This window comes from Sceloporus occidentalis, unplaced genomic scaffold (genome assembly GCF_023333645.1).
Source record: "Sceloporus occidentalis isolate IW3139 unplaced genomic scaffold, rSceOcc1.0.p SCAF_31, whole genome shotgun sequence".
Lineage (NCBI taxonomy): Eukaryota > Metazoa > Chordata > Lepidosauria > Squamata > Phrynosomatidae > Sceloporus > Sceloporus occidentalis.
Window position 1 is genome coordinate 1,841,354 of NW_028317011.1, and position 21,147 is coordinate 1,862,500.

Below are 21,147 nucleotides of genomic sequence, written 5' to 3' on the forward strand. Positions count from 1 at the left end.
TTATTCCAAGTCACGATCGCATGCAGACAATGTCTTGTTAAAGCTGGGGCTTATCCACTAAAGGGAATGTTTTTAGGAGAGTTGTAGTTTTAACTTTCACTTCAAAATTCACTAAATCACCACAAGACAACTTTACCAGGTTCCTCCAGCAAGGAGAAGAGTAAGGAGCTCAAAAGTAAGGAGGCTAAGCCAGCAGAAGCTTCATAAAGTATAGTCAAGGAGCTGACCACAACTCTCCATTGAGTGGATAAACATCACTCAGTTACACAGAAGTCTAGTGAGGATGAAAACAATGAATCTACAGACAGACTGCCTTCTACACTACGTGTGTATACATGTTGCAGTATCAAATAATAAAAACTTCTGTAACCCGTCCCAAAGCATCAGCCCAAAAGTCTCTGGAACAGATTGCCGATCTAACATTTATATTTATATATATATATATATATATATATATATATATATATATATAAAATGTAAAAAAATAGAGTATTGCAGAGTATGCGGTGATACCTTTTTTATTGGACTAACATAATATTTAAAAGACAAGCTTTCGAGAGTTATCCTCCCTTCATCAGGTCTGAAGCAATACTAATCAACATGATAGAGGTTACAACTTAAAACATTTTTTAATATTATGTTAGTCCAATAAAAAAGGTATAACCGCATACTCTGCAATACTCTATTTTTTGACATCGTGTCTACTGGACTAATACGGCTTCACCCTTTTACACACACACAATATATATATATATATATATACTGTCTCCATAAACACCGGCTTGAATCAAAACAGAGAAAACGACTCACTATAAGAACTCACCTTCCTGAGAGTGTAGAGCTAAACATATAGAAAATTTCACCGTTCAAAATGTCTTTCTTTTTCCTTAGGTCAATACCTCAGTCTCGAATTTCTTGGTTCAATTACTTTTTTTTCGAAATGATAGTCAGAACGCCATTTTTGTTTTTCCCGCCTGGCGCAGTGACGTCACCCAGCTTCGGCCGCTTCGAATGTTGACCAATCAACTACGTCTGAAAGCAAATGTCATCAAGAGGGGACGTACACATTGGGAGTGTATTTACATCAGAGACTCTGGCGTTATGTTATTCTTCACAGAGACTCAACCGTATCTATAATGTGAAGATCTAAATGCCCAACAACGCGAACTGCAGCCACGCAACACGTTTATTTCTTTAGTTTAGTTGTTTTATTGACTTATATGTACCAGTTCATATATAATAGTGGGAGACATGGGGATAAAATAAAAAGTGGTATCGCTTTAAAATGCACTTCGCTTGGTAGGCAGGATACAGGTATGCGCTGTCACTCTGTGACTTATTTTCCAGAAGCATCTATCACCAGAGGTTATGTAGGTGGCGCCACTTCAACTTGTTACTTGTGAAATACGTTAATTTGCGAGTCCTGAGGTTGGACTTCAGTTCCCATGAGTTACAAGGCTATGTCGAGGATCATGGGAGATGTAGTCCATCAGCTGGACAGTTACAATCTACACTACACCGTGCCCTGCAGCAACTTCAGCAAGCCCTAGTTCGGGGAGGGGCTGGCTCAGATTTGGCGCATGCGCGATAGCCGGTGCCCCGGAAGGGCATGCGCAGTACGTAGGGCGAGCAGCTTAGCTGAGTGCGCAAGCGTGAAAAGTCCACGTTGTGACTCATCCACACAGCTGCAGGGACGGGAAGAACCGACGAAAGATGGGGGAGCAGCGTCTAGTACGAAACGCTTTCCTCTGGGGGCTTAGTGGGATTTATCTGTGTGCTTTTGTTTCCTTGTACACGCAGATACCAGGTAACTAACGCCAACTTTTTCGTCTCTCCAATTTATACCCATATAATAGAGTCAAGTGTGGGCTGCATGACACGCATAACTGTCTATAATACATATAGGAGGTTTCTGGACCGAAATGTGCACATGCATATAGCACAGTATATACCAGTGTGTGCATGCATATGGTATATGAGCTTGAACTAAATACTGCCCCAGTGGCAGTGGAAGAGAAAGTTTCACAGGTAAGTGGGGAGGGGTTAGACATAGCAACAGAACTAAAAAAACATAATAAGTTATTACATAGTGTTCTGACAAGGCATTTAGTTTTATAGGACTAGTTTTAGTTAATTCCATCAAAGTAAATAGATAAGAGCAAGTAGCATCTTGTAAAAAAAATATAAAATGCCTGTTCTTTGTATTAGGGGGTAGATGAGTCCCCAGAGATTGGTGAAGCCAACAGTAAATAAGTTTGTAAATTACATACATAAATGAATTCCCCATTCGGAGATACACACAGCAAAATAATAATACACTGGTCGGTGATCTGCGCTACAGCATTAAATAATATGAGAAATGGCTATGCCTTAAAATATCGAAAACACATTCTATAAGGTCAACCTATCAATTTCCTGTATAAATATATGGTCCTCCACCAAAAATATTTTGGGACTGTACTGTCTCTTTAAAGAAAATTCCTTTTAAAAGTCCTTATGCTGTACAACATCCTCCAAGCTGTGAAGAGTGGCCATTCGGGTTCATACCAATGTAATAAAAATGTCTGAAAAATATGGAGTGATCCCAAAGAAACAAACAAAAGTGAAGCAGAAAGCATTTGCATTTTGTTGTGCTCTTGCTTTCACTAATGCTTTCCCACTCTACCCTACATTTTCTCACCCTCTCTTTTAATGTCTCTCGTTTCTGAGTTTCCATCCTCTTTTTCCACAGCTTGGTTTCCTCTCTTGCCTCTGCTTGCTCTTCTGTCTTATTTCTTCGCCTCCCTCTTGCTGGTATTGTCTCCAATAACGAGACCTCCCAGGGTACTTCCGCAAAAGGGCGCCTTGTGCACGCTCTCTCTCCCAATTGGAGGAATGGGGAGAGGCCTTTTACTCCATTAGGTAGACAGATTCATGGAGAAAGAGATGTGCAGAAACGAGAGGATTGCAGAGCTTGAGAGACCATGACAACAAACTTGTTCCCCCAATAGAAAAAGCCTTCTGAATTTTGTCCGAACCAAAAGAACAGGAAACAGAATTTCTTGTCTGAAAACGAAGGGACCAAAAACAAAATTAAGGTTGTCTGAATTGGTTTTGCTCCATTTGCACAAGTATAGTGAAGAGTGGGATTTTGAGATTTATGTATTTTGTGTAAGTATGCCCCTTCCATATAATACATAATTGTGCAAAAAGTCAAGGTTTTTACAAATCCTAGGAGCTGGGGAGCCTTGGCTTCTATGTTTTTTGTTGATCCCTCTGGGAGAGTGACCAGATGGATTTTTTTGTAATCAGTGACTCACATGAAACATACAGTATGTACGACAGCACTGTCAGTAAGGCAGCCTTGCTGTATACCTTTTCTGTGAGAGTCCCTAGTTAAAGGAGCCATCTGGTAACCCTACTGTTTGCTTCACTTTCTGGCTTATATATTCCACATATTTTCCCAACCCGTAACTCAAGGTATTCACTAAAGAAAAAGTTTGTGTTTCAGCTGTACACAATGTGAAGATCCATCTCAGTGAGCTGCTGGAGGAACATCTTGGCTGGTGTTGTTTAATAAAATCAACATGGTTTCTTCAAAGTCTGCTTAGATGTTGAATTATGCTTTGTACTTGCCTTCATACTGGAGAAATGTCCAAGTGCAGGGATCAACAAATTTGGTTTAGATCTAGGAGCCAGCCAAAAAAAAAAATAGCCAACTTTTTGTTCCCCAATCATGTTTTTATTTTCTTATATAACTTATTGGTTTGCAGTCAAAGGATGTTTGACTTCAACACTATACATATACAAACATATGCCTACGAGTCTAACATAACTGTGTAAGCACAGACTGACAACAGCACTATACATATACACATACACTATACTGCCCCTCCACACACACTTCGTAGGGACCTGCCAAGACACTGCTTATCCTCTGCCATCGTGTATCTGGCACCTTATGCTTTCTTTCGGGGGTAGGGTGAAGCGGGTACGTAATGCCCCTGCAGCAAAGCATAGGGTGCCAGTTTTTACCCCTTCTATCGAAAAAGCCCCGTAGGGCAGGAAGTGGTTTCTAGTCGATGTGACACCCAGGGTTTGTCGAGCCCTGTCCTAGTGTGGGCCCTTCATAATGAATAGTGAAGTCAGAGAGTTTAGACAAACGCTCCAAGCCATTTATAAAGTTGTTCCATGTCTTTGCATTTATTCTTTTATTTTGATATAGTAGTCTTATAAATTATGTTTCAAGTGCCTTTTTTCTTAAAGCGGATGTCCTATGGAAAATTATTTTTCTCCTTGAGTGACATATGCTAGCCTTGACAAAAGCCTTTAGTTCCAATGAACCTCCTGTATCTGCAAATCTGGAGTTCATCAATGAGTGGTTTTCACTGGTCGCACTTAGTTGGCTAGTATGCAACTGCCTAAAAACTTTGCTTTGTGTGAAAAATAGAAATATATACATCTTTGAGAACTTATTTCTTACACTCTTTCATTGGATGCATAACAGGATTGTTAAACTTTTCCTTTTTTCCCCCCCATATCCTGCATAGGGTTGTATGGACGTGAAGGGATCTCGCCTGCCTGGAAGATGCTGCGATTCTCAGGGAAAAATGTATTGGAGCAGTTCAGCGATGCACCCACACTACTCTGGTTGGGCCCTTGGGTGGGACTTGACACAGAACAAGGCATGGAATGTATTTGCCTATTGGGAGCCGTCCTTTCTTTGGGTGCGCTGCTCTTCCGATGCCTGCGAGATAGCCTGGTTTTCCTGTTCCTCTGGGTTCTCTATCTGTCCTTGTATCAGGTAGGCACTTAATTGTACATCTAGGCTGCTATTCATTATCCAAAAACATATCCTTTAATTGTGATTGCAATAGGGTAATAAACATTTGTACCTGCCCTTTGTGTATAGAGCTATCGGCTATTCTGATAGCTGTAGGGGAACATTGTTTAGCTTAACTTTTAGTCTGTGTGATTGTGTTATTGCTTAAAAGAAAAGGCAAAACCCTATGGGTTTTATGTTATTACTAGATGTTTCAGTAGTCCTAAAATTGCAAGAGGTATCTGTAGTTATGTTCCTTGGCACCTTGTGTTTGTGCATCTTGAACTGTGACACTGATGAGAAAACTAGTAAATATGTATAATTGTTGTTAAGTCATTAAGTTGATCTATTTTACGATACTTATGGCTTATGAGTTACAAACCGTATTAGGCTAGGAAACTGTTCTATTTGAGGTAGGCATTGCCTAATGGGTCCTCACTAGGGTGGATTCATGTATAAACAAATCAACACACTTTTTTTTTTTTTTCTGGGTACTGTATATCTCTGTTGCCTAAGCTTTGAGTGGCCCAGTCTGCAAACACATGGATTCAGCATGTAGATAACAAGCTAAATATGGGGAATTCATGGCAAGATATGGCCAAAAATATGGCAGCTGTTGACACCATTGAGAACTTGAGGATGGCAGCAAGGTCTTCAGGCTTGCCAGTATTGCTCGTGGAGCTTTTATGGCTTAGGAGATGGTCTGCAAATTGTACTTTCGAGAATATACTGTATACTATTTTTTTCTTTTATATACAAGAAGTACGAAGGTGGTCTTTCAGGGGTTCAGGATCCTCTAAGGGGGATGCCCAGCACTTTACAGAGGGAGTGGTGATAAGACAAGTTCTAAAGCCAGATTGCTTCCTGTCTGTCCCCTTTTATCAGTGCATGGGAGTAGATCAGTTTGCAGATCATCAGGCAAGGAAACCCCATAGTTTCAAGCAGGGCCTCCACCTCAACAGTTTTTATTGTTCTGATTCCAGTATCCTAAGGAAGTGTAGAGAAAAGCGACTTATTCTTGAGTCTTAATCACCTTACCCCAAGGACATTGCAGCTGATAGTGTATCTGCATTTCCTGAACGGATATTTTCTGAAACCCTGTTCGAGGTTGTGGAGAGGGCAATACTAGGTATTGTTTCCATATGTTCAAAGGCAACATTGGGTCAATCAGTCTCCTCTTTGCAAATTCCCATTGGTCAGGATCATTAGAGATTCCTAAGAGTGTCCATTCTGGGGCATCAATGTGAATAAGCATTTTCACTTCAGGGCTCTTGTGTCCAGACTAGCTTCATCTCCCTTTGTTTGTTTTATTTTATTTTTTTTGTTGTGGCATACCCGGCATTTTACGATAGTCCCCTACTTGGACGACTGGCTCTTAGAAGCCGATTCTACTGGTCTCTTGGAAATCTGGCATTGAGAGCACTGCAACACCTAGCTTGGTTCTTCTACAGAGAATGATCTTACCTGAAATGTACCCCAACTAGAAATCTTCCCAAGACATTATAGACTCAAGCCTTTGCCTTCAGCCAAGGGGGCTTCTGACAAGAGTCCTCCAAGCAGCTCTGTTGTCTTCCCTCAATTTATCTAATTTATGGCTGCTAGTGTTGGCGAGGGAAAGTTCACAGATAATTCTCATTTTCATTTGGTTCCTGGCAGCATTTGTTTGCACTCAAACTTTTTTTTTCATTTAATTTTCTGGTTTGTCTTTTTTGTAAGGTATATGGCTTGATAGGCTTTTCCTGCCATACCTAAGTAAGGTGGGTGAGGAATCTCTAATTTAGTGATACCGGTTATTGAAGGAAAAGTATTATTCTAACTCTCCACTACAGATATGTTGTATTCTTTTGTGTCCATTATAGTTTCTGCCCCATCTCCTACCTAACTAGGCCTTAAGTAGAGCGTTTTGTCAACAGATGCAGTTCCTAGATTGTAAGCTCATTTTAAGCAGGGCCCTCCTCACCTTTTTGTTTCTGTAAGTACAACTGGTTATGCTGTACACTAGTTATGTCCTGTTTATCCACAGTACAGTGCTATGGTATATGATAGCCCTAAAAATATCCATAAATATATCTACCAAACATACCCCATATGGGAAATACATTAAACATTATTAGAACAGGGCCCTGAAACAGAACTGATCTCCATTCTCATGGGCAGTTTGAGTTGTCTTTGGACTGGGCAACACAACTGATGTTTAGAATAGTTTCCACTAAGTTGAGAAGCACAATAGAACATCAGCAGGTTGTGGCGTCTGTGAATGTTAGATGGCATTTTCCAAGTCGTTGACTGGATGAGTTGGTCCTTTACTCTGTATAGGTAGTGCAGCACAATAAAACTGGATATCTCCTTGCACCCCTGCCTATTCCAAATTGTTTTTAGTTATCTGAGCACCTGAGTAGTTGTTACACCATATTTGTATTTCAGATATCTCCAAATTTTCAGATATAATGCGTATTTAAGGTTGTTTTTCTTTTCTGATCTTTCTCTGCAGGTTGGGCAAGTCTTCCTCTATTTCCAGTGGTAAGTAGAGTTGAGTTCTGTTTTGTTTCCTATACCCATTTAAGGAAATCAAGTTATGACCCGCACTTATGAAAACTGTGGTAAGAAGTCTATTTCTCATTGTCTCTGCTAATGTGTTGTCTACAATCAGGAATGTCTATGTTTTATATTTTTCACAGGGACAGTCTTCTCCTGGAAACTGGTTTTCTGGCTATACTGGTGGCCCCTTTACACATCCTTCGCTCAAAGAACTCTGTCTGGAGTACTTATGATGGCATTACCTTCTGGCTGATCCGCTGGCTGCTTTTTAGGCTCATGTTTGCATCAGGAGTTGTCAAGTTGACTAGCCGTTGCCCAACATGGTGGGGGCTTACAGGTAAGAATAGCAGTGTTAGTTGAACTTGGAGTGGCGAGGTGAGAATGGATTAAAATGCGTTGTCATAAACAGATATTTCACAAACTACACGGTAGGCATCCTGTGTCTAATTACAATTGATTCCTCTTGGTCTTTAAAGCAGATATACCATTTATCGTCATTCCTCCCACTTTCCTGTCCCACTGTTGTGATGCTGATGTTAATTGATTTAGGCAACCGTTCTAAGAGGCGAGGTAATTGTTTTGGATAATGCTAGTTGGTCTTTAGTGAAATGTATCAAATTTAAAAATCTCTGTTTCAGCTCAGAGGCGGCAGTTCTTTAAATATACATGAAGTGTAATACTGCCCAGTGGTTTTGCATAGTTACATCTGCTTAGGTTGTTCATTACAGTTTCAGTAAGTTTACGTATGCTTCACTCATGCCCTGTGTCTGTTAGATTACTGGTACGTGCTGTCTAGGGTAGAAAGAGTTAGGAATATCGTTATCTTTGTCCTAGTACTTTATTGCCCAATTTCTTCAGGATAAATGTTAAAATGAAAAGCCAACCATTAAATGCACTTTGATGCATATGATAGCTATGTGGTCTTTTCAACTTTATATGTGATCTGTTTCTGAACTGTATTGAGTGGCTTCTGCAGAATCACACTAAACTAATTTGCCCCTTTTCCCACCCACTAACCAAATGCCCTTAAGGAGATGCATTCGGACTAATGCATATCCCTGCCCATGATGCACTCTTGGTCAGATCGAGTGCTGGCTGCTGAACACTGCATGCAGTGGTTTTAGACTTTGCACATGTGTGATGTTGTCCCATTTATTTCAATGGAAGCACTTTCCTGCCACCTATTGGCTACTTAAGCAACTCGTTCAGTGATAGGACGGTCTCCCATTGATTTAATTGGAAATTCTCCAATGGCAGCCAATCAGTGGCAAGAAATTTCAGACGCAGGAGAAACAGATGACGTTTCTAGTAAGAGAGATTAACCGTGATGTCACAAGTACCTGTCTTCTTATAAACAACACTGTTTTATACTCCAGTCCTTAAAAACAGCCCCTTATTTTTTACTGTACTAATGGGAAAGGCTATCCTGCTTCTACCTTGATGCATGCCTTTCTAACAATTAGTCTTGTGTAGCTACACTTTAAAATGTTATCTGTTCGTAGTAGAAAGTTTTCAATGTTTGCTGATTAGTTGGTTTGTACATCTTCAAATATGTGTTTTACTTTGTCTGCTCTTCTCCTTTAGCTCTTACCTACCATTATGAGACCCAGTGTATTCCTACTGGAGCTGCATGGTATGCTCATCAGCTTCCAGTCTGGCTCCAGAAGCTCTCGGTGGTGGCTACATATGTGATTGAGATTGCGCTCCCATGGCTTTTTTTCCTGCCTTCTCGGAGGCTTCGCCTCTTCTCTTTTTATGCACAAGTAAGTCTTACCTTTTAAGTATGTTTGTGAGCATCTATCAGTGTTGGTGACATACATTTTACAGCCTCTGACTAGTGTTTAAAACATTTTGTTACTCCAGATCATGAATAGCCAGTGCAGCAATCATAAGGTAGCCTACTTAGCTGGCATGTTAGGATCAGCAAAGTGGAGGGATAAGCCACGTTATGGTTATAAACCATAATGGTTTACACTTGTACCCCACTTTCTCTTACAGAGAGTTAATTTTGGTAGTTTATGGTCCATTATTCGAATTGTAATAATCTTTTGGTTCTGTTATCATGTCTGTTAGGTTCTGCTTCAGGTCCTCATCATCCTTACTGGAAACTACAACTTCTTTAACCTGCTGACAATTGTTCTGTGCTTCTCTCTGCTGGATGATCAACACATCACAGTTTTTCAGCAGGGCAAGAAATCTACGCAAAAAGGTAATAATCTGCAAAGAGTTCTTGTTGTTATCTCTATTGTTTCCTTCCACACTATTTATTTTTACCCTCTCAATGTTTTATTTCTGTGTTCTTGTTGTGTGTATGTTCCAGTTTCTCATCTTGGTTTCTTATTTTTTCTATTTTAATTCTATTGTGACTGTTTACCTTTTGGGAGTCTGTTTCAACTCTTGGTTTTCCTCAGGTCGCTCGTTCCTCTCATATCTTGCGCTTCTTCTGGATCTCATAGTATTTGGTCTGATTGCTTTCTGGACGTTTAAATATTTTGATCTTCAGATCAACTGGGACAAGCGTTTGGTGGAGTCCAGGACAGGTATGTTAAATAGGCCATTTTCTTAAGGATTGGATATGGAGCCTGTCTATCCATAGGTGTGGCACATATTGATGTTGGAACTACATTATTGGATACCCTCCTGATATTTTATGACCAAAGTCTGATTTCATCTGGGACAGGCCTGGTCTCTGTACGCAGCTCTGTGTGGGGTCTTTTGTACATGGATTTAATATTTTGAATGTGTTCAAACCCAAGTATGAAATCGGGTGACTCCGACATTAAGTAATTCCGTTTATGTATTTTACAGCCTTTACTTATCATGACTTCATGCAGTGGCTCCGTAATTTCACCTTCCCATCTATCTGGGTAGCAGCTGCATCTCTTGGTTGGGAAGTAGTTACTGGAATGTGCAGGTGAGCCCTGAACCACTCCACTCACATGTTTTTTATAATGTCTTCATTATCCCTTTATCTCTTTTTAGACATAACATAGAATGTCATTAACTTCATCGCTATGCCATGTATTTTTACCCTCCAGTTTGTTTTCTCTTATCTACCTCACACAGGAGTACCTCTGTTCGTGGCTTCTTCTGGAAGCTTTGGTCTTTAATACAGTGGGCAATCTTCTCATGTGCTGCAGTCGCTCTGTTTGCAGTCAGTCTGGTGAGAAATTACACTTATCTGCAACTGATCTATGCCTTTTGTAATAGAGGTAGCTATTGAGTGACCATATAGGTAACCCTACAAAGGCTGTCTAAGAATAACACATTCCACAGCAATTGGGAAAAGTACTTGTTCGTCATGTAATTTTCTCTCCTACAGGTCCCCTACACTTATATGGAGTTTGAATCAAATGGGCAACTCTGGCCGCCTGTGAGGCAAATGTTTAAGGCTGTGGATCGCTACCAGCTGGTGAACTCGTATGGCTTATTTCGGAGGATGACTGGTGTGGGAGGAAGGCCAGAGGTTGTGGTGGAAGGAAGCTATGACCGTGTGACCTGGACGGTATTTGCATCTAATTACATTCATCCAGGCCCTAAAAATATTTACAACACCAGAATTCCTGACCCGTGTGTACTTTTATTACAGGAGATTGAGTTTATGTATAAACCAGGAAACATCAGTGCAGCTCCTCCAGTGATTGTCCCCCATCAACCTCGTCTAGACTGGCAGATGTGGTTCGCAGCCCTTGGACACCATTCACAAAGTCCATGGTTTGTAAGCTTTGTGTACAGGCTTCTCCAGGGCAACAAAGATGGTGAGTGGGATAGATACCAGCTTTGTTCACTTAAACTGGATTTTACAGTTCATGGCTTAAGGAATGTTCATTTATAAGGCTTATTTTAGTAAATTAAAAATATAAACTGTACCTCTGTACAGGACTCTTTATTCCGTTTAGCTCATTGCATCTGTCAGCTAAACACTGCCCTGCTCCCTCTAGTGCACAAGCACATTAAAAAAGAGACATTGAGCATTTCTGCCCAGTGTATGCAATAAATTGTGAAGATTACTCTGTATCCAGTACTTCTCAGGGTCCTTTCTACTTTTGGGCAGTAGTGGATGGTGGGTAATTCCAATGGGGGTTCACAATATATACATTTTGAAAATTAAATGTATTTTAACCTGTACATTAAGTAGTAAATTTACATTTCCCTAGAGACCCCATCAACCATAAATGCCCCTAAATTAACCCTAAAGACCTAATTAACCATATCTGCACCTAAATTAACCCCCACCTACCCTAACTTTCAGCAGCCCGAATATTAATTTTATGCTCACAGCGTCCACACTGCTCAGCAACTAATCTATCAGGAAAGGGGAAGGGCCAGTCGTAAGAGTGACGGCAGGGATTGTAGTCAGACTCCGGGCTGGGCGGGAAGTTTGTTGGCTGGGAGCTGACGGCTGGGAGCTCCTCCCCCGATCGCACAGTAAAACAGAGATCAAATGGGCAGCCCAGCCGGTGCTTTAGCAAGCGCTTTAGCAAGCGCTTTAGCAATTGAGCCAAATAGGGTCTCTTCCTATCGCACGTGAGATAGGAAGAGGCATAGGCAGGCTACGTCAGGGGACAGGAGGCTTCATGGCATGTGAACCCCAAAGTGCAAAGGGGAAAAAAGAATTGCAAAATTCATCAAATCCATTTTAATCTAATTTAGATTAAAATTGATTTTTCCTTGCCATTCCAGGTGGCACATGAGAAGAAGGCTCCGCCTACCAGGTAGGGCAGGAAACACTATAAAAAAAGGAGACCTCCCCCTTCCTCCCCAGTGTTGTTTCCTGCCCTACTCAGGTAGCGTTTAGGCTGAAGCTTACCTTCTTTCTCCTTTTTTTGTTTTCTCGGAGCCCCGGGGGGCGTCCTCTTTCCGATACCTGGTAGTGGTCCCGGTGGATCCAGGGTTTATGCGGCAGCCTTGGAGGCTGTAACTCCGCGGTCATCGCGGCAACACGAGGCTCTGCCCTCGTTAGGCTCTGCCCACAGCCCAGGGGGCTCACTGGGATGTGCATCCTCGGGCTCCGGTTCACTCCGTCCCGGGGAATCCTCAGCGTGAGGCACGGCAGGGGAAGGTTTCCAGAGTGCTCCGGAAAACAGGCGCTGTGAGCAGGATTTCATAGCCGGCTGTGCCGGTTTCACGGCACCCGTTCTTACAAATCTCCTCTCTGTATCGCTTCCGGCGCTGCACCCGGGGTCACGAGAGGTTAATTGACTGGGAATTTCCGGATATGATGTTTCCGGGCCTGGGAACCTAAATGCCTCTATAAAAACGCCAGAATCTGTGGGAAAAACGAAACACAAATCCTGCTCATCCTGTAAAAAGACCCTGCACGGCCCTACGGCCAAAATGTGCAGCTCCTGCTCTCGGCCTAAAGAAGTTTCCACAACAGAATTTACCTCCTGGTTGAAGGGGGAACTTCAGTCTACCTTTGACTGTTTTCGAGCCATGGCAAGCTCCACTCAGGCGCCGGTGCCTCAGCATCAGCCTTACCAGCAGGGTCCACCAAATGTTCTTCCAGATACCCTGGAAGATTATTCGGCTCCTTTTTCTGAATATGACTACCAGTCGAATGACCCCCAGTCTTCGGATGAGGACGGGGGAATTAAAGAGGAAACCTTTTTCTTCCCAGTCGAAGAAACAGGGAAACTCATCTCTGCAGTCAGATCTACTTTGAATCTACAGGATGACATACCAGTTTCAAAACCAGATCAGGATTTTCAGGGTCACTCTAGGAAACCGCAGACTTTTCCAGTTCACGTCTCACTTTCTGCCATTATCACGGAGCAGTGGAAATATCCTGACCGGAGATTCTTCACGTCTTCCAGAATCAAAAAGCTTTTTCCTTTCGATAGTAAGAATTCTGATGCCTGGGAAGTCCCGAAAGTGGACACCGCAGTAGCCAAGGCTACGAAAAAAACAGCCATTCCGTTGGAGGACGCGTCCCATTTCAAAGACACCATGGACCGGCGGGCTGAGAATGCCGCCAAAAGGGCTTTTGAAGCAGCAACGGCGAACTTTCGTCCATCTATTGCCATGGCGTCAACTTCCAGAGCCATTAAAGTCTGGCTCCAACAGGCGGTGGAAGACCTTGCAGCTATTCCAGGGACTGAGCAGGTTGCAAGAAACCTGTCCGACACCTTCTTAGCAATTGACTTCATCTCCGATGCCTCCATTGAATCTGTCCGTACATCTGCTAAAGCTACTGCGCTTTCAGTGGTTTCTAGACGAGCTCTCTGGCTTAAGTCGTGGTCTGCAGATAATGCCTCAAAACACAAGCTGTGCAGCATTCCGTTCCAGGGGAGCCACCTCTTCGGCAGCGACCTCGACATGATTCTAGAATCCACCACGGGCGACAAGCACTGGTTACCTCAGAGGAAAGGACCACCTCGTTTCAGGTCTAATTATTACAGAGCTCCAAGAGACAGAGTCCTACAGGCCCTCAACCTCCAATCAAGACTACCAGTCCTTTCGGGGTAAACCCTACGCAAGAGGTAGATTCCAGAGAGGAAGAGGCAGAGACGGACGGTAAAGCAGGAAGGTTCTGATGCCCGCAGGCTTCAGGTAGGGGGCAGGTTAACCGGTTTCATTCATGCCTGGGAAGAGATCACCTCAGACCCCTGGGTCCTTCGCATCATCAATCAAGGCTATGCACCGGAGTTTACTCACCTACCTGCCCAGAAATTCCTGCTGTCCATGCCTCCCGCAGATCCTTGGGAAAGATCGGGATTCTTCTCCACACTCAACAACTTAATTCTCGAAAGGGCTCTGGTCCCGGTTCCTCATCAAGAAATAGGAGAGGGAACCTACTCCCACGTCTTTGTCGTGCCAAAACCATCCGGGAAATTCAGGCTAATAATCAACCTACAGTTGGTAAACACCTGTATAAGATACAACAGGTTCCGGATGGAATCCCTGAAGTCCGCCATAGAGATTATTTCGTCCTGGGACTTCATGGTCACTATAGACCTGCGGGATGCCTATCTACATGTCCCCATCAGGGAAGACCACCAAAGATTCCTCCGTCTGGCCGTTCCATTGCCTCAAGGTATTCGGCATCTTCAGTTTCGGGCTCTTCCTTTTGGAATTACTTCAGCACCACGGATCTTCACGAAGCTCATGTCTGTGGTCGTGGCCTTCCTGAGGCAAAAAGGCATAAAGGTGGTCCCATATCTGGACGATTGGCTCCTCATAGCGGCCTCGGCATCATTGCTCCAGTCCCATCTAGAGTTTTCCCTCAGGACCCTCCACAACCTAGGATGGCTAGTAAACATACTAAAGTCACAGTTACTTCCAAACAGACGTCTGACCTTTCTGGGAATGATCCTCGATTCACACGTACAGAAGACGTTTCTCCCGCGGGACAAGATTCTAAGATTGAGGGAATTCACGCACGCGGTCCTACAGAACAAGTCAGTGTCCCTCAGATCCATCATGTCATTGCTCGGTCTAATGACCTCCTCCATCTCAGCGGTTCCCTGGGCACTGGCTCACGCAAGACCGCTTCAACAGTTCCTACTGGATCACTGGGATCGCTCCAGGACGTCCCTATACAAGAAGGTCCCACTTTCTCCGTTCGGGAGTCACTCCGATGGTGGCTGTCAGCCAAGAGTCTTTCACAGGGACTCTCTTGGCAGACAAGAGATTGGGTGGTAATCTCCACCGACGCCAGTTTGAGAGGCTGGGGTGCTGTCATGGGAAGCAATATTACCCAGGGAACCTGGTCTCCTCAAGAATCAGGCCTGCACGTCAATCTTCTAGAACTGCTAGCGGTCTGGAGTGCTCTAAGGTTCTGGTCTCCAATCCTGCGGCACAAGTCCATCAGGATCCTTTCGGACAACGTCACCGTTGTGTCCTACCTTTCCATGCAAGGTGGCACCAGAAGCAGGCGCCTGCAGACCCTGACTGCTCAGATCTGCCGATGGGGGGGGGGGGGGGGGGAGTTCAGTCACTGCACTCTCTCCGCGGTTCATCTGAATCAGGAGGCCGATTACCTCAGCAGCAACTCAGTGCTTCCGGGAGAATGGTCCTTAAACGGGTCTTCACCTTCATCACAAGGGAATGGGGTACTCCTCAGATAGACCTGATGGCCACGCATCTGAACAAACAGGTAAAGGAGTTTCGCAGACCTGGGATTTCGATCTCGCATATGTTTTTCCTCCGCTTCCCCTTATCTCCAGAGTGCTCCGGAAAATTCGGGAGAACCCTCAAAAAGTCATCCTGGTTGTTCCTTTTTGGCCTCGAAGAATCTGGTTCTCGGACCTTACCAACCTGACCACAGACGAGCCCATGCTTCTTCCTCAGGTGAAGGATATTCTCGTTCAAGGTCCTGTTCTCCACCCAGATCCCTCCCGGTTCAACCTCTCAGCATGGCTTCTGAAAGGGAGATCCTGACCTCTAAGGGATTAGCTTCATCAGTGGTGAACACTATTCTCTCCAGCCGCAAGAATACTACGGCTGCTAAATACCAGAAGGTTTGGGAAACGTTCATCACCTGGTGCAATGTGCACGAAGTATCCTCTCCATCCATCCGTGAGGTGCTGCGCTTTTTTCAAGACAGCTTTGATAAAGGGTTACAACCTGCTACTATCAAGGTCCAGATTTCGGCACTGAGCAACTTCTTGGACTCCAATCTGGCTTCCCATCCCTGGATCTCCAAATTTTCTAAGGGGATGTGCAGACTTCGCCCTAGGCTCTGTCCGTCCGTTCCACCTTGGGACCTTAATCTCGTGTTGCACCAACTCACCACGTCTCCTTTTGAGCCTCTAGAGGATACCTCTCTGAAGCTGCTCACCTACAAGGTTGTCCTTCTAGTAGCCCTCACCTCCGCTAGGAGGGTGAGCGAGCTCCAGGCTCTCTCCAGAGTGGAACGTTTTCTCAGGATTCTGCCGGACTGCATTATCCTCCGTTTGCCACCAGAGTTTCTCCCTAAAGTAGTCTCACCTTTCCATTCCGATCAGGAGATCGTCCTACCTACTTTATGTCCGGATCCCAAGAGCTGGAACTCCACTCGCTAGACCTGCGGAGGTGTATCCTGTCTTATCTCTCGCGTACTTCTGCCTGGAAGAAATCCAACTCTCTCTTTCTGTCCTTTTGCGGGGACCCGCAAGGGCAGATCAGTATCCAGGGCTTCCGTGAGCCGCTGGCTTAAGGACGCAATCACCTTATGTTACATCTCCGCCGGAAGAGTACCTCCCTCCGGCCTGAAGGCACACTTGACCAGATCCGTCTCGACTTCCTGGGCTGAACTCTCCGGGGTGACTCCGTCTCTCATTTGCAAGGCAGCAACCTGGAGGTCGATTCATACGTTCGTACGGCACTACAGGCTGAATCTTCATCTCTCAGACGAGTCTCAGTTTGGTCGTCGTGTCCTGCAGACTGGAATCCTTCCCTCCCTATCTTGCTAATTCTTCTCATGTGCCACCTGGAATGGCAAGGAAAGTGAGAATTCTTACCTGGGAATTCCTTTTCCTTGTCCATTTCCAAGGTGGCACGCTTTTACTCCCACCCATTAAATTTACTTTTGTTTGGCTATTATTTGTCTGAGTCTTTCTTTTTAACCACACTGGGGAGGAAGGGGGAGGTCTCCTTTTTTTATAGTGTTTCCTGCCCTAGCTGGTAGGCGGAGCCTTCTTCTCATGTGCCACCTTGGAAATGGACAAGGAAAAGGAATTCCCAGGTAAGAATTCTCACTTTTATTAATTTAGCAAGTTTTTTTTTTTTCCTTTTGTGCTTGGGGGTTCACATGCGCATGTGCTCCTATGGAGGAGCCTCCACTGCTTTTGAGTTTTAAACATGTTAACAATCAGACTTCCAAATTGGCATTTCTGTACCTTAAATCTATTCTATTTAATGGATGGGTGTAAATGAGAGCGTTTTTTGCGTCTGTCTTTATATGATAAACAGGTGCTTGGTGGCATATAGATGTGTGGAAGGAAATATTGTTTGGGGTGCTGCTGTTTCTAAAATAAGCAATGTGTGGGGGAACAAAGAGCCTGTAGACTTCTGAGGCATCAGACACTAATGACACATCAGACAAAGTAACACACACACATTACTTTCACCTCTCTTATTGACTGCAAGCCAGCATGCCTACAAACTTATTCCTCAATATAAGGGTTAAAATATTCTGTTGGAATCCCATATGGAAATGATCTTCTATGAGTTCATTAGAAAAAAAGTACAGCCTATTAAGTACAAATATAAATGACCATACAGCTGCTTTTTGAATGTTATCTATCCACACTGATTTGCCATGCGTATCTACTTTTTAGTAGTGTTATGTATTCCGGTAGTTTCCTCTAAACTTTCTTTGCATTATATTTACAGTTGTTCGTCTGGTACAGAATGATGCCTCTCTTTATCCCTTTAATGCACATCCTCCACTTTACATCAGAGCCCAGCTGTATAAATACTGGTTTACAGAGGCTGATGAGACAGGGTAAGTAATGGAAATGTGCACTTCATACTAATCTGTGTTTCTGCTTGCCTCTTACAGCGTACCTTCCTGCTCAGATTTGTATTGTAACCTCTCTAAATGCAGGTTACTTAACTATACCCTTATGTTTAAATATCATTTCTGCAATGCCATAATCCTCGTCCGTGTTTTGGAACTATTCACAACTAATTGCGGAGATACATATTTGAAATATTGTGCACTATGTATATCCAGTCCGCTTACTACAAATGACTATAGCCACCAAGTCTTCAAGTATGCACGTGGAAATAAAATGTTATTTTGAGTTGTATCTTCACTATAATATCATTCATATGGAGGCATTTTCAGTTTGAGTTGTGCTCATTGTTACATGAAAACCATTAAAGTTTTTGCAAATTATAACAATTTGATTTCCTTTTTTTTAAAACTTTGATTGCTTTCTTTGTAAATATTTAAAATTGCTGGTATTTTTTTGACCTCCATCCCCTTTATGTACTTGCGTGTTTCTGCCAGTTATCAGCCCACGCTTATGGCTGTCTGCTTCTCCCCAGACCTTTGTCTCATAACTGGTGGCGCCGTCGTCACGTTGAGGAATTCTTCCCTACTGTCCGCTTAGGAGACCCCACCCTAGATTCCCTTCTAAATGACTATGGATTCAAGGTATGTATATTCTCTTATGTACTATAACAAACAGGACATGAAGACATGAGGTAGAGCTGGTCCAGGTCATGAAAACATTTTCGGTAAGATTGCCGCATATAACTAGGGTACTACAATTATTCTAAACATTTCCTGTAATGCATGTTTGGGCTGATAGGCTGTCCACTAATTAACTGCAAATATTAATATTTGTCATGTTTTTTTTGTTTTCTTTAGGACAAGCCACCTGCTCGTCGTTCCCTAGATGCTGCGCTCCCCTTTACACTACAGGTCATCCGAGATTTCCTGCACTCATTCCCTGCTCCGTTGGTCCTATACTCACTTTTTATCACCGTATTCACTGTTTGCATTTTGCAAGCTCTGTTTACGGGAGGCAGCAAGTCAGGAAATCTCAAACAGCGGGGGCATGATAAGCCCCCCACTGAGAAGAAAAAACAGAAGGTAAACAGCGGTCAAGGAGATGCTACAAAAGCCCCTGCACCTGCGGGAGACCTAACACGCAGAAATAAGAAGAGTTAAAAGCATTAGGAGTGACAGACTCTTTCTTCCACCTACAACTACTGTCTAAAAAAAACAGCTGTAAAAAGTATTTCTATTAGGTGTTAGCAAGAGATCTGTGATCACTATGTGCAGTTATTTGTTAAACCTTATTTTGTCCCCCCCCCTAAGAGTAACAGAATATGTCCTACTTTTTGTAAATTGTATTTTAAAAATCATGCAGACAACACGCACGAATGTTTTTAGTTTGACAATGTATCCTGCCAGATAATTTCCCTTGTGGGTTAAGTCTCTAATGGTTTTTGGTATCTTTGTATTCACTATTACAGTAAGTCCTTGTGAAATTATGGAAGAGGTAATTGCCTGTCCATCTGTGTGTTGCTGTCTCATTAAATTTATTCTGTGCCCGTTCTATAAGTGCCTTATAAAACCAGGGTGTGAGGTCTTATCATCCTGTCCTGTTGGTGCCTTAGTACTAATCCTGAAGAGCTTTGCCAGTTCATGCATTAGTTTATAGTGAAAACCATAGTAATGTTTGTTGTGACCGGTGTAAATGTTTTATAGGTGCTATTCCACTTATTCTGCTGAACATAACTTGTAGCTAAATGCAACATTATAAATAGTATTCTTAGAACACAAACCTTTCCCAGAAATATTTTTATAATGTAAACATTGGCACAATCCCTAATGTTTCTTGGGAAAAATTGTCATATGACACAAGAGCAGCCACTGATTGTAGCCAGAGAAACTTAAAAAGGCTTTTAAAAGTTTCTGTGTTTTTTATGTGATTAAAATTTCAGAGAAAAGAAGAAAACATCTGTTAAGATATGTTTAATGCTAAAGTCTTCAGTTGACTTTGATACTTTTTTTTATTATTATTGGTCCAACATAGGAAAAAGAAATGTAAGCTTAAATAAGAAGATTTCTTCTAAGGTCCTTAAAGCTCAGCTCAATTGAAAGTATCACCTCTAACTAAAGACTCTGTTTTCCCCGGGGCTAATATGGCTTAATCCATTTTCTACTAGAGTGCAATTAATAGTTTGTCTAAGTGGAACAGTACCTTGAATATAGTATATTCAAATTGAAATGTTAGCTGCTCATTTAAGGTATGTGGTCTTCCATTTCTTCTAACCACTGCAGCCACAAAAAAAAGTTTGGGGGGGGGGGGAAGCACGTTTCTGATAAAATTGTTTTACCATGGGTGTAAATCATGGCATTTAATTCTCATTGTCTGACCCAGGAAGATCATCATGTGTTTGCTAAAGAAAAAAAAAGGTTAGCTAATGAAAATATTTTCACTGGCATATGGACCTATGAAAGATAATGCATACATCACAATCTATGCATACAACAAAATAAATCATGTCCCAAGTGTTTTGGGGTTTTTTTCTTTTTTTTTAAAGCACAAAATTCTGTTACCTGTATGTTCATAAATCAAAGGTCTTGTACCTTTTACGGTTACCAAAATGTTGATTGATTTTATGCACATGATTTTGTATTTTTTAATAAATCTGTGTTTGCATAAATGGTTCACTGGTATTGATGTACTGATTTCCAAAAAATATATATATATATCAGTTTTAATTATTGAATTAAGTTATAGTAAAAGCTGGAATGGCAGCAGTGCCCTTTAAGAAGCTTAAAGTTAAGGGTCCCTTTTCTTGCGTTTCTCTAGGTTGTATAGGATTCCTTTTTTAGGATCACCTAAGCTATCTATTACTGTTAGTTATAACTACCGGTACTATACAATCGAGCTTCCCCTATTTCCATCGCGTGAACTGTCACAGCCACATACTACCTACAAGAACTATTGGGGCTGCACGCTAATACCTATATTGGTGCAAGTTTAACATTCTGCGTTCCCCAATGCACACGTGCATAAGGTATCTTATTCTGGAACCATGTGTCTCTTTACAGAGACCTCTATACCACCCATAAGCAAAAAAAACAGCAATATAGCTATGGAGAAATTAAGTGCTTTTAAGGCAACATGTAATAAATACACCCTAAACAATTGTCACAAACTGTGTATATATAAACTACCAAAAATAACTGATCAGTGATTTACAAATACCCTGTTAAATGGAGCCACAGATCAGACATAGTAAGTAGCCTAGTACTTTTTGTGGGACCCAGAAATAGGTGTTTTATTTAAAATAAGATTGTTGCCAGGAGATATAGGCTATCAAAGTAAGGTTTGTAGCTCCAAGCCTAGGCTATTATT

General features: G+C 42.5%; 1 protein-coding gene across 1 annotated transcript; it reads left to right on the forward strand.

Moving 5' to 3' along the window:
• The first annotated feature begins 1,713 nt into the window (after positions 1 to 1,713).
• On the forward strand, positions 1,714 to 18,944 carry LOC149298699 (lipase maturation factor 2-like). The gene is made up of 14 exons (XM_089487057.1): positions 1,714 to 1,807; positions 4,530 to 4,783; positions 7,293 to 7,321; positions 7,480 to 7,676; positions 8,924 to 9,102; positions 9,413 to 9,548; positions 9,751 to 9,879; positions 10,148 to 10,253; positions 10,406 to 10,502; positions 10,662 to 10,844; positions 10,929 to 11,097; positions 17,657 to 17,768; positions 18,317 to 18,425; positions 18,642 to 18,944. The coding sequence occupies exons 1-14, from the start codon at positions 1,714 to 1,716 to the stop codon at positions 18,942 to 18,944; spliced, it is 2,097 nt and encodes a 698-aa protein (XP_089343183.1).
• The last annotated feature ends 2,203 nt before the right edge of the window (positions 18,945 to 21,147 follow it).